The following is a 13,434-nucleotide window of genomic DNA, read 5'->3' as shown; positions in this document are numbered from 1 at the left end:
AAAGAGTTAGTGCTCAGGAGGAAATTCAGAGTATCTGTGACCCAAAAATGGTGGTTCAGGTTCGGAGACAAAGGGCAACCGTGCAAGCAGCCCACCTGTGTGCTCGAGCCTGAGTCCCAGGGAGAAAGCCTTCATGGGACAGTTCAAATAGTCTGTCTGTCCTTGAACAAGGCGGGAGACCTGCTTGAGAACTATGGGATGGGATGCAGCCGATACCCATGGATGGGGAGAGTCTTCCCATCCCAGCTTCCACTCCTAGCACTGAAATGCCTCCCCACACCAAATCCCTGGGCCCTTTGGGCAGGAACAGGAGCTCCAGGAACTCAGGGAGTCTTAGCCCAATGCAGTTCTAGATGCAGCACCAATAGAGGGTGGCACCTTCCTGGACCTGTTGGTGAAGTCTCAGGCTTCACCACTGCTCTGTGGCACTAGAGAGAGGAGAGCAGGTTCCATACTGAGCCAACCATGAGTTGGAGGAAAGTGGGGAACCCCAGACAAGATTTGGGGAGCTAGGGAAGTGAGGCATGGGATTCTGAAGGACCCATAATATCCAGTGAGCTCCAATACAGACTGTTAGTTTCATGTAGTCTGGGAGACACGGGGTATACAAAGTCATACAAAGATTTCATTAACAGAAAGCAGTATTTGAAAAAATAAGTCTGTAGAATGCATATAGGATTTGGAAACCCTGCCAAATCCCAGTCTGGTAAATGTCAGCCAACAGCCTTATTACGTCTTAACAAAGGATCTTTTCAACATTGATGGTGAAAGGTGCTTGGGGACCAGACTAGGGAATTCTTGGCATGGATGTATCAGAGCTCTTGTGGGTGACTCTGACTCATGTTCATATTACTGGACAATTCCATCACCCAATTAAGCATCCCAATGGCGCCTTTCACTGTTACACCTAAATTGTCAAAGATGCTATCTACGTGTAACCAAAATAAACCATGAACAGGGGTTTTCTCCCCACTGCGAAACTGCCCCAGTCCTACCGAAGTGATTATTGACATGGAAAATGCTCTTTTGTGATTTATTTCATGGAGTTCTTAATGCATCTTTCCCATCATAAAGACGGCCATTTGGAAGCCCAAGTGATCTTTCTAGAATGTAAATCTGATCAAGTCACTTTCCTCAGAAAAGAACCCCCACTTCCTGAAATGCCTTACAGGGGTCACCACTTAAAGGAGCCCCCCCCCATCACTCTGTCCTCATGGCTTGTTCTTGCTGATAGCAGTCTTCTCACAGCAGCCATCACCCATTGCCATGACTGTTCTAAAGTCTGCCTTCTCTGCTGACATATTAGCTTATGAAGACAAAGATAGAGACTCTTGGCTATTCACTGTATATATTTATGGCTTAACATGGAACTCAAGAAATATTTCTTCATGAAATGAACCAGGGTATCAATAATGAAATGACCAGAATCTTTTAGTCGTTCTCTCTGGGATAGCAAATTTGGTGTTTGGCTAGAGGTATACGTGTCATTTTGGATCCGGCTACACTGAGCTGGGTGCCTCAGTGAGCTCTGCTTTCTTTATTGACACAAAGAAGTAACACATGGAACCAACGGAAGGAGATAAAAGGAGAGTCTATTATTCAGCGTAGGGTCGGACAGAAATTTGGCCAAAAATTCCACTAAAATGTCTCCAAAGGGCTTAAGGCATCTAGTATATTTAGTATAGTCAATACAGAATTATTTTGAACTAAAATTCATGATGTTATATTCACACATGCAAAGAAAATGACAATATTTTAAAATCCAACCAAAGTGGAAGCCCTTCAGTTGGTTTTCTAGAGGTGGGGCAGTCACTTATTCAAGAGCTCACTGACATACACAAGTGAAGAAAATGTAATTCCTTAAAATTTTCCTCCATGACTTGATTATGTCACCCAGACAGTCTTCAAATGAGGCCCCAAAGATAAGAGAGTCAGGAAAGCTTTTTGTTTGTAAATATGCCTTCTTCCATGGTTACCACAATCTTAGGGTTCACCAACTCGTGGAATAAGTCAAAAGAGATCCTAGACCCATTTTGCAGATAAGCAAACTGAGACACAGAGGTGTGAGGGGTGTGAACTGCTCTGAGTCACTGGTTTATCCCTGCACCTCCCCTGTGACCCTGGGCCTTGTTCAACCCCATGTGCTTAGGGAGAGGGAGAGGGAGAGGCGAGCTTGCCACAGAAGAGAATGGTGTTGGTGCCAGTGTGCCTTATGAAGAACAGGAAAGGGTGGTTCGCCATGAACTGAGCTCGGATGGGGAGTCTTTTGACCACGAGGTTGTCCCCAGTGGCCACTGCTGCCTCCGTGCCCTCTTCGTTGACATCCACATATGACTTGTGGATGACCTTTGATAAATACAGGCCCCTGGCTGGTGATATTCCAGACAGATCAGCTTTGATCTGGTGGAAGACATCTGTCATCCCGAGGGATTTTAGCAGGGAGTTCAGCTCATACTTTATCTCCAGCTTGAATCGGGGCAAATGGACCTCGACGTCTCTTTCCCTCATGTTGGAGGAGCTGGTCCACTTGCGAAACGTCTTCACGTTCAGCTGCTTCTCTACCTAAGAAACAAAGCACAGATGGGCCCGCACGAGCCCAGCACACACCTCTGCATTAATTGCTGTTGGTTTTACAATTCTCAGTGTGACTGTTTCAATTCCACTCACTTCTTTTCTACTTTTAAACTGTGCTCAGGTTTTATCCGGGGGGGGGGGGGGAATCTTGCATTCATCCATGTCTTCCATTTTCTATTGCCTAGTCATTGATATTTCATAATTCAATTTGCCCAATGTGCATTCTACCATCTTTGTCTTAATCCATTCCCTGCGTGTAGGCTTCACCTAAACTTGCTAATGCCTCTGCAATTATCTTCTCGTTTTCTGGGTGAACTCAACCAGTTCTTCTTGGTTCTCATATCTGAAACGTTCAGTAGCAACCTCTGCTATGAACTCATTCATCATTTGGCTTTTATGACGCCGGGCCCCCCTGTTCCACTCTGCTTTAATCCCCTCCTGGCCCCACTCTTGAAGCTGAATTCCGAATGCCTCCACCTAGCAAATCAACTCCCACATCCCTGCTCAGGTTTCCCAAAGCAGCCTCCAACCCCGACTTCTCACTCTCCACCCGGTTCCAGAAGTTTTTGTGGACTCTTCAAACTTTGTCCTTGGGCATTTGAAACTCTCTACCGTCCCGCCCCCAGCTCCAAACCAGCATCTCAGGCACCATCTTTTTTCTACTGCAGAGGTTGAAGATTTTTTTGTTATCTACTCGGGACCCTGACAATATCAGATCAGTGGTTTTGCTTCCTCTATTTTCCTTTTGTCTTTTTCTGCCCTGATCCAAGTTACCACGACTTCATGATGCGAAGCCATCCCGCTGCCTGGTGCTTTGCTCTGGTTAGAACAGCATCCAGCGTGTATTTCAGTTTCTACAAGAGCGCAGAAGCTCAGCCGGCCTCCTAGGCAACTATCATGCTGGCAGAGCACTGGGTGGCCCCAGCAAGGCTGGGAGGAGCTGTGCTCACCCCACAGCAGTGTCCTGCCTGCTCTGTGCCAGGCAGCTTTGATGGCAGCCGGGAAGAGGGGGTTTTTTTAGACCCAAACTCCTGCCACCACCCTGACCTCTTCTCAGTGGGTGGGGCTCTCATTTCCCCACAAAACCAGGACACTAAAAATGATGGGTAGCCCACAAAAACATGTGACTTTTGGATCAGAAGTACTACTCCGGAGAGGAAGGTGGCTTCATTCACTATCCCTGGCCTGACAGCCCAACCAGCATTATCATTTCCTTACAAAGATGTTTCCCAAGTGTCAAATGATCGACATGTACCTGTGTTCATACAGCATGGTCCTTTTGCCACCAGGTGCCTTTTCAAATATAAAAATGAATTGTCTTCCCTAAATACATTATCCTGAAGGCAGGGACCAAAAGAGCTCCCCTTTTCCTCTCACAGTCCCTGGGGCAATGCCGCCAAGCTCAGTGTGACTGAGTGAGCGACTGGCTGTGCTGACCTCGTGGGACACACACATGCCGGCGTCCCTGTGAGGTTACCTGCTCTAGACTAGCCGTGCCCACGGGAAGCAGGATGATCATGCTCAGTCTGTGGTTCACGTAGGGCAGCTCCAGCACCTGCATCTGCGGCTCCTTTACGAAGGCCAGTTTAAACGTTCCCGTCTGCTGCATCATTTCCACGATCACGCTCTTCCCCTGCGTGTTTTTAAGATTATAATTAGACGGTAGTCACATATGTGCATGGGTCCTGATTTGCTTGCCTAACAAATATCTGAATTAAGACTCTAAACATGTGGGTAAAATATAAACTACAAAATACACCCTTATCACTTTCCTTCACAAAGGTTAGGACCTTTTTATTTCAAACTAAGTCCTTGGTAGAGACTGAATAGTCTGAATTATGTATATAGTAAGAAAAACAATAATATATATGTTTCCCCAAAACAAAGCCAAGGTTTCCCAAGAAAATGAGTTATATGGAAAAATGATATCATGGGATCATTCCTTTCTTAATTTAATTAGAGACTTTTTAGGAGAAAAATAAGAGAAGGTTGCACTGTGCCGCTAGAGCAGATCACTGCAGTGTACGTGGGAAGGACACACAGATAGGAGAGCAGTCGGAAAAGAGCAGTTTTTTTTCCTCCCAGGGCACCCCAGGGTTCAAGGGCTCCCCTTAGATGCCCTGTGAGAGAGGTTACTGTTACTTCATAAGGAGAAATGAAAATAAAACCCATAGAATACACAATTAAAGCAATCTACAGAAATCTAGACCAATATTTTCACTAAACTTTCTATCATGTCCTTAAACAATTATTACAGTCTCCAAAATTTATCATCATTCTGAAAATGAAGTACGTACTTTACTTAGCTGGAAAGGTGTTTTAATAGTCTCTCTTTCCTGAAATTTATTTTGCCATTGTCCTTTGAAATATATGGCATTCACCAGGACCATCACAGAAGAAGGGTCAATTGTGCCCTTCCCGAAGAGGTTTGTAATTTTTCCTTGTAATAAGAAAAAGAATAGATAATATGTTTAGATTTGAATTTATTAATGATAGACAGTTAAACAGTCACAATAGCTAACATTAAGTGTTCTCTCTATATATAATAAATGGATAGATAAATAAATAAATGAATTATTAAATAAAAGTAATACTCTAAATAAATATACAGCATGTGGATCCTCAATGAACATCCATGGCAGACAACACTAATCAGTCTATTCATTTATACTAAAAATATTTCATGAGACTCCTATGTGCCAGGCACTATTCTAAGTACTGGAGCAATAAACTGAGACCAGAACAATAAAGCAAACAAACAAAAACCCTTTCCATCATGGAGCTAACATCCTAGTGACTCGATTGTGGACCGGTTCAGATAACCTTAGTTTAAGCCTCAGGCTCTTTCTCAACACAGAGTTCCCGGCAGCCAATAGCAGTCTATCAAAGTTGGCATGTGCGATAAAACACATTTTCTTCCACAGTTTTAAGTAAATTAACAGATCTAAAAAAATGTGTAGAACTTTCCAAGTGTTTTCTAACAATACAAAGAACTGAGTAGATACATATTTTAATCTGGTCACCTGTTGCTGAATTTGAATAACACCCATCAATCGACACGATACTTTTGAGAGCTCATCACTGTTAAGTGACATAATAGATACAAATATGTTAGAAATATAGGTTTTATATTAGAGAAGTAATCATCTTCTCTTAGTAACTTATATTACTAACATGCTCTTCATAAATGCAGTTAGTTCTAATTTAATGCTTTGTTTTTATTTCATCCAAATTTTAATCTGTTAATTAATAAAGTTAATTCTCTTCCATGTCAGGAAATATGATTATCTATGTTCCAAGACTTCAGAAACTAATGGTATAATGAGTTGGTGGCACAACCACACAGAGAGAGATTATTTCAACACAGTAATTTGTACATATCTAGTGAGATATGCCCTAAGGACAAAAATAACTACAAAAAATCTCTTCAACTACTATTGTTGATTGTTTTATTAGTATTGTTATTTTGCAACTGTGTGGATTGTTGGATGAAGTCACTGTGCAATAATATTGGAGACACTGAAAACTGGAATTTTTGACGTGAGATAAAAAATAAATAGATGTAAAATGGAGGGAGTGTTAAGTAAAAATCCTGTGAATCTGAATTTGAATTGGTAATATTAGTAAGAAATAAAAATTTCTAAATGTATTTTATCTAAATATGTGTAGCTCCTAGTTATATCCACTTTAAAGGCCTAGAAACAATGATGAAACCAGTAGCAATGAGCACTCTTATACTGAGATTATGGTATCTAAATATCATTTCTCATTAAAAGGATCCAGAGTTCCCTGGAGAAGTAGGCAAGTACAGGTCAGGGACAGGAAATGAACAAGATAAGCCTGGAACATCTGGTCAATTCAGAACAAAAGGATACTGTCATGTTCTATAGGGACCATGCCAAAAGGACTCAGGAGCCATCAGAAGATGGCTAACTAAAGGGTACAGTTTGAGCTTTGATAGCTTGAAACATCTCAGAGATGTTTAAATGTATGAATTCATAATGACACCTAAAAAAAGAAAACTCATTGGCTACTTTGGAGCATGCTGGGGGGGGGGGGACACGACATTATTTTAAAACTTGTATTGAAGAAAAAGAATCCAGCATCCTTTTTTTTCTTTCTTTCTTGTTTTGTTTTGTTTTTCTCACATGAATAGTACTTGGGGTAACCAAATATCTTATGAGAAGCTTCTCATATAGAAACATTTCATCTTATAAATAAAGAAAGAATGCAAGAATTGGAACAGCAACCTTAGAACCCCTAATGAAATAATGGGCCTAAGCAGTAATCAGCAACTCCAATTAGATGAAGTTTTAAAATAGGCAGAACTAATACGGAGTAATAGAAGTCAGAGAAGTCTTAAGGTCTGGGAATGGGGTGGGTTAGTTTCTGGGAGAAGACATGAGAGTAGCCTCATAGTGCCCTTCCCAGGAACTAATGTTTTATTTTCCTGGCCTGGGGGGTGGTACAACAGAGTATTCATCTTTGTAAGAATTCCCTGAACAGCAAACATATCATGTATAAACTTTTCTAAATATACACACATTTCAATCAGAAAGCTTATTTTAAAAATCAAGCTTTAAGGAACATATTAACCAATTGCAAAGTACAAACATCATTTGGGTTCTGATTCAAACAAAAAAAAAGAGGCATTGGAGGAATACAAAAACTCAGTAAATATTTCTTAATATTAAGTGATTTTTTAAATTTTCTAGGTGTAATAATGGTGTGGTAGTCATATTTTTAAAAAGCTTATATTTTTTCAGAGGCACAAACTGAAACATATACAGAAAAAAATATATGATATCTGGGATTAGCTCCAAGATAATGTGACAGAAGTGGTAGGAAAAGGGTGTGGCTTTAGTAAATAATACTGGCCTTAAGTAATAAATATTGCAGCTAAATAAGGATTCATTCTATTAGTCTCTCTTTTCTTTAAATTTTTCCTTAACTCGATTAAAAAAAGAAAAAAAAAGAACACATCTTTGGTAAGAACATTTAATGTTCCATTTTTAAAAAGGAACTATTTAACAATATTATAGGGTTTATTTTGAAATTCGGAAAGGTAGATTTAAGTTTAATTGAGTTTAATAGCAGGATGCATGGCAACACCTCTATAATGTAGAAATAGTGTTCTTTTCCCAGCGTCACTTGGCTAGATCATTTAGGACAAATGGGCATGAGGGACATTTCAAAATCTTCCCACCTCCTGCGCTGTTCATGCGCCGGGCCCGCCCGGGCCTCCCCCAGCTTCCTCCCTAGCGTTGGCTCGGGGGGTTTATCGGGGCAGCTCGGATCGAGTTTGCAGACACATATGCGACTTACCATTAGTTTTACGCGCAACCCAAGCATTAATAGCTTGCCTCGTTTCTTCCGTAGACTTTTGAAAATCAACGGCTTGCAGCCTGGATTGATACAGCTTCTCAGAACAACTTAAATATTGCTGGAAAGGACAGGAGAACAGGTAAGAGCACAGCTGCACCGTAAGGAGGCCAAACAGCTGCGGCCGAACGTGCTCCCACATCCTCGCGCACAAAGGCGGCTCATGCACACGCGTCCGAAGGGAGGCAGAATGCACGCAAAGGCGAATCGAAGAACTTTTCAAAAGGAACGTTCGGGAACTTTTGGTTGCTACTTCTGTCATATCGTGGGCATCCTTAGTTTTAAAACATTCAAAGCAAAATGACAGCTTGCAGTAGGGCGCCTACCTTTTCGCTCTACCCCTCCACTGTCCTCTTCAAAGGACACAGACAAACGGGAGTTAGGCTCTCACGTTCCATGTAGGAAAATTGAGGACCGGAGTGTTCAAAGGGTTTGCTCGATTGAGGTCTAACAGAAGGTTACGTCTCCACATGGTCTATTTCAACCTCCTCGCAAGCCACCACAAATAAAATCAATGACAATATTCTCTGATGTAGATGTTGACATTTTTTCAACTTTATGTAAAATGTAAACAAAAATACCTTAAGGATTCACTAGTTTTTTTCACATATAATGTATTATCCAAGTAAAAATAATGTATAAATTTAGCACAAAGAACCTAGCCCTCTCTTTTGATCAAATTTCCACTCCCAAATTGGTTCCCGTGTAGCATTCTGAAGCCACCACTGATTTCTACCCATGGCCTTCGGGTCCTAGAACTAGGAATGTCCCAGTGCCAAATCTGCACAGACCCAAATGAAACTGCTGGCCCTTTCATTCTTGAGACCTTGGGGACATACCTCTGTAGTCCAGCAGGATCCAGTGTCCCACCATGAACATCTAGGGTGACACAAGATTTAGAAATATGGCAGGTGTGGAGGTGGCTGCCTGGTGTTTGGCTTGCCATTGGCTTAACTGGGTTCTCTTGTGCCTAAATCCAGTGTAGAACAAAAGGAGAGCTTAACTAAGAGCAAAATCTGGGCCTTGACATGATTCTTGTCCTGAGCTGGGTTCCATGGTGGCTGGAACATGCTTAAGTGACTGCCCAGGAGATGGGAGTTTTTCCAGACAGAATCCTGGGATAATAATATCTTATGACACAGTTCATGACAATCTTCATAATACTGATGAGGAGCTTCTCACTTGTGAAACAGATGCAATCATCATTAAGCCAAATTAGCATTTCTCTACTATTACATCCAGATCACTGTTTGGGGGAGACAAGGGGATCCAACTCCGAAGATCATGAATATTAATTCCCACACTTCCAGCACTCTTCATAAAACATTCCCTATATGCTTCTAGGGCAGTAGAGGAGATAACTCTGAAATATCTATAGTACCAGGGTGGGCCACCCCAAGTTATAAAAATTCTGGCAATTAAAAACTTGCCACATGTAAGACACCTCCCGGATAAAGAACATTAGACAAGGCTGCTTCCTGATTCACTTGGCTGGCATTTAAGTAACACCGGTCAGACAAAAACTAAGTCACTGGGGCCAGCATATCACCTCAATCACAGCAAGATGACGTAGCAATGACAAACAGGGGTTTGGATTTGGACAGGGATCGAGTTCCAGCTTTGCCACTTATCTCTGTGACCTTTCTCAATTTTTTTCATGATTTGCTTCACAATTGTGGAATTAATGGCAATTTTGTACCTACATATTAGGACTATGTAAGGATTATTTATATAAGATAATGTCTGTAATGTATGGAATAGAGTGATTGACACATAGTAAATAATAAAACTGAATATTCCAATGTTTTTGGGAAATGGCACAAATTGTGTTAGAATTTTGTAGCCAAAACCAAACATACAAAAAAATACCTTGGTCCAGTCCTCTCATTTTAAAGGTAGAAGTGACTTGCCCAAAGTCATATGTCTAAATGAGAGCAGAACTCAGATCTCTTGGCTCCCAGTCCAATGTACTTTCCACTAATTCTTAATACTCTGCCTTTTAAGGCCTTTGAAGAAGAAATGAGAAATGGATTTTGTCCATAAGGGATAATTCTTACCTTTGTTTTGTGCTTCATCCCTGACCTTAGTTCTTGAACAACTTCGGTGATTTTGTGGAAATAAAGATTTTATGTGATATTTCATAACCTTAAATGGGGGTTTGGTGAAACCATCTCACTGAAACTCTAACTAGGCTCCAATTTAATCTCTTAAAGATAAATGTCATGTGATTCTTCTCATTCTTGATTTATTGTAAGTATGAAATTCAGAGGATGCCAAGAAAGCTGGGGACCATCATTCCAGGTGGCCTTACCTGATGGAATGTCATCCCCTGTAACCCGTAGAGTCTGTTGGCGATGCTGAGGGTATAGTTAGAGTCTGGCTGGTTGATCTGAGAGAACAGGGCTCCAAACTCTGAGTGAATCCTTCCAGTTTGGCTACACTAAAGCACAGTAAACAAAGAATGGAGTATTAAATTGCTTGATTTCTTGCCATAGGAGGGTTATAAATAATGTGAAAACAACAAAGAGTTGAAAGCATTTTCCTTCTCTAGTTTCCTCTAGCACAATAATCTCAGCTCTCTGTGACTCTGGTTACAGATTGTGCGCACAACTGAGAGCTATTGCAAAACACACATGCACTTGCAGCCCCAAAAGTTCAAAAGCAGAAGCTATAAAGAGATCCTAATCGGGTTTTTAGGGCAATAACCAAGGGTTTTTTGGTTTTGGCTTGGTTTTTTGCTGCCTTCATACCTATAGAATCATTTCTCTTCTCCATCACACTCCTTTCAGTGTTTCCATTTCTGTGACCCTTTAACAGGAGTCTTCGGCTCCTCGCTGAACTGACCCTCCACACCCACCTGTCCCTCGCGGGAGCAATCTGGTTGAGCATGCAGCTTTAATGCATCCGACTTCACGGACATCAGAGGGCTTAAGCCTATATTCCCTAAAGCGAACATTCCCAAACTATCGGCTTGAATCTCCTAACAATAAATTGGCTTCTGTGAAGCAAGTATTCTGTGAATCTATACACACGTATGTATTTTCTCAGTCAATCACAATCAGACACACAACTAAATAAATTTCATGTACAAAGGAACCCTCCTACAGAAGGAACTAGGAACAGGGGGCTGGGCTGCATCAAGCCCTGGTGTCCTGGCGTATAATTATGTGGCAAAGCCTTAGGGTCCTTTCTCAGTCCCCTCACTGGTCTGAAAAATGTAACACGGCATAGATGAGGCTGGCAGGTTCCACGTGGCACACAGTTTGCAAAAGAACAGAAACGTTTGAGTAAGGATGACAATAAGTCATGTGGTCAAATCTGGGGACTTCATTATTGTCGTCATCATCATTACGTTAACTCTACAGGCCGTAGCAATGAGCAGGAAGATTGAAGGAGGAGACCAAGGAGGACACTGCGAGCCCCTTAAAGAACAAGGAGGGGCTCTGCTACTCAACCCCTGCACCTTTATCTCTTGGTTGTCTTCCAAAGAGCGTGTGACAGCTCAGCAGTGACACTACCATACCTTAGCCGAGTCCTGATCTGGCCTTAATGACTCTGCAACATGATTAAAGTGAAGCACCTAGAAGAAGAAAGAAGGGTCAATTGGCATCCAAAGCAGTGCACAGCCTATAAAGGTTAACAGTTACAAGGAACTACTTTTCCACTTCAGATAAGGACCAATATAATAGCTAACATTTAACGATGTTATATTCCAAGTCCTGAACTAAGCCTTTACATATTTTACTTAACTCTCCCAACAACTCTATGAGTATTAACTATTATCCCCATTTTTTTGTTAGGGTAATTGAGCTAAAGAGAAATTAAGCGACGTGCCCAGGACCATTGTCTGCGAGGGCCCAGAGACTGAGGTGTCATGGACTAGACTCTTCTCCCCTCTCCCACCTTTCTGAGGCCACTCACTATGACAGAGCCCATCCAGAGCCACATATAACATTATGTGGTTTTTCAGCACAATACCTATTTTAAATTCAAAAAAATTATGAAAGTTCATCAAAGTATGGAATAAAGAAATAAAGAACAAACAGTAATAGTTTGTGCAAGTATCCTGGAAGTTGTTAGGTGACATTCTTCTAGGCTTTCCACATCAATAAAAAATACATATAATGGAAAAATCACTGTATATCAGCCTATGTAACCTGAAAAGTCAATCTCAGTCTATGTTACCTGAAAAGTCATCCTTTCTCTGTTAGTCTCAGTTTCCCCAACTAGGGACAACAATAGCTACTTGCCACACAGGGTTGTTATGATGTTCAAATACACTAATAAATATTTTTAAAACTTGATAACTCTTGAAATGTCATTAAATTTTATTATAAATTAAACTTCTAGAGGGCAAGAATAGTACCCATACATGTGGTCTCTGTTATGTTTGACTCGTGAAAGGATGAACTCTAAAAGTAATTGTGGAAATGTATGTGTGGTTACCGATGGTAAAGAAGAGACTGTGTATGGCATGTACTGTGTTATTTTAATTTTAATGTATTATATTACTTGAGCCATTACCCACTTTTAAGAAATATGGTTTGCCCAAAAATGTGTTCTTCTTTCACAAGATGGCAGTTTTCTTGGTGTAAAGATGTAAGTAATTTGACTGACCCACAGGGGGCGCAGGTAAGGCTTCGAGGCTCTGGAGACATCTTTGGTGATTCCATACCTTTTGCATCTGTTCTGCACTGTTTCCTCTGGCACCAAGGAGGATCATACTTAGAGCATAAAGCAAACTCAGCGGGGAAAAGAAGATGTTATCTCCCACGTGGTTATTGTTCAACTCTTTAAACATATCAAGGCAAAATTCAAGGTTTGCTGTGCTGAGGGAATCCATTTTATGCCCAGCACTACCTGAGGACAGAAGGGAAAACAGCTCAGAATATTACTCGGAGGTATAGATAATATATGGAGTTCAGTTATTACATTTCATGAATTAAAGAGCCTAAGCACACTGCTTCAGAAATTAGAAAATGCTAGAGAGGGGGATTCACAGTAGTTTAGATTCTAATGAATAGAAAATTTACTATTCTTTTCAACCAATACCTCAAAGCTATCATTTGTGTACATTTAAAAGTGACCTGTGATTGTTCCGGAGCAAAAGAACAGAAGGAATTAGATCTTTGTGCTTTGAATTTTCATGTTTTACGACACTACTCATCCTGGAATTTGTGTGGAAAAATTCTTGAGCTACACAGGCTCAGCCAAATGAGATACTTTCCTGCTAGACTATCCACCAACACAAGGAGAGAACACTCCCATCCTGGTCATTCATAACCGAACAAGGTGAGAATCGATAAAGTAAACTTGGGCAAGCTTCTCTGCTCATTTCCTCTTTGAAAGTAAGGGAATGTTAGCAAATAGGTCATGCAAGAGAAGCTGCCCAGAGCCCTCAGCCCTGGGCCGCAGCCATGGGGCCAGTGAAAGTGGTGGACCCAGAAGAAGAAGACCTGAGAAAGAAAAACATAATGT

General features: G+C 41.2%; 1 protein-coding gene across 1 annotated transcript; it reads right to left on the bottom strand.

The window, feature by feature from the left end:
• Nucleotides 1-2,145: 2,145 nt before the first annotated feature.
• SERPINB11 (serpin family B member 11) lies at nucleotides 2,146-12,808 on the bottom strand. Its single transcript, XM_016223494.2, has 7 exons — nucleotides 12,632-12,808; nucleotides 11,480-11,536; nucleotides 10,268-10,396; nucleotides 7,900-8,017; nucleotides 4,872-5,014; nucleotides 4,052-4,207; nucleotides 2,146-2,562 (listed from the first exon to the last, which is right to left on the bottom strand). The coding sequence occupies exons 1-7, from the start codon at nucleotides 12,797-12,799 to the stop codon at nucleotides 2,146-2,148; spliced, it is 1,188 nt and encodes a 395-aa protein (XP_016078980.2). The 5' UTR covers nucleotides 12,800-12,808.
• Nucleotides 12,809-13,434: the final 626 nt, after the last annotated feature.

This window comes from Miniopterus natalensis, chromosome 7 (assembly GCF_054644295.1).
Source record: "Miniopterus natalensis isolate mMinNat1 chromosome 7, mMinNat1.hap1, whole genome shotgun sequence".
Lineage (NCBI taxonomy): Eukaryota > Metazoa > Chordata > Mammalia > Chiroptera > Miniopteridae > Miniopterus > Miniopterus natalensis.
The sequence above is the reverse complement of the archived record's forward strand: the minus strand, read 5'-3'. Positions and strand labels throughout refer to the sequence as shown.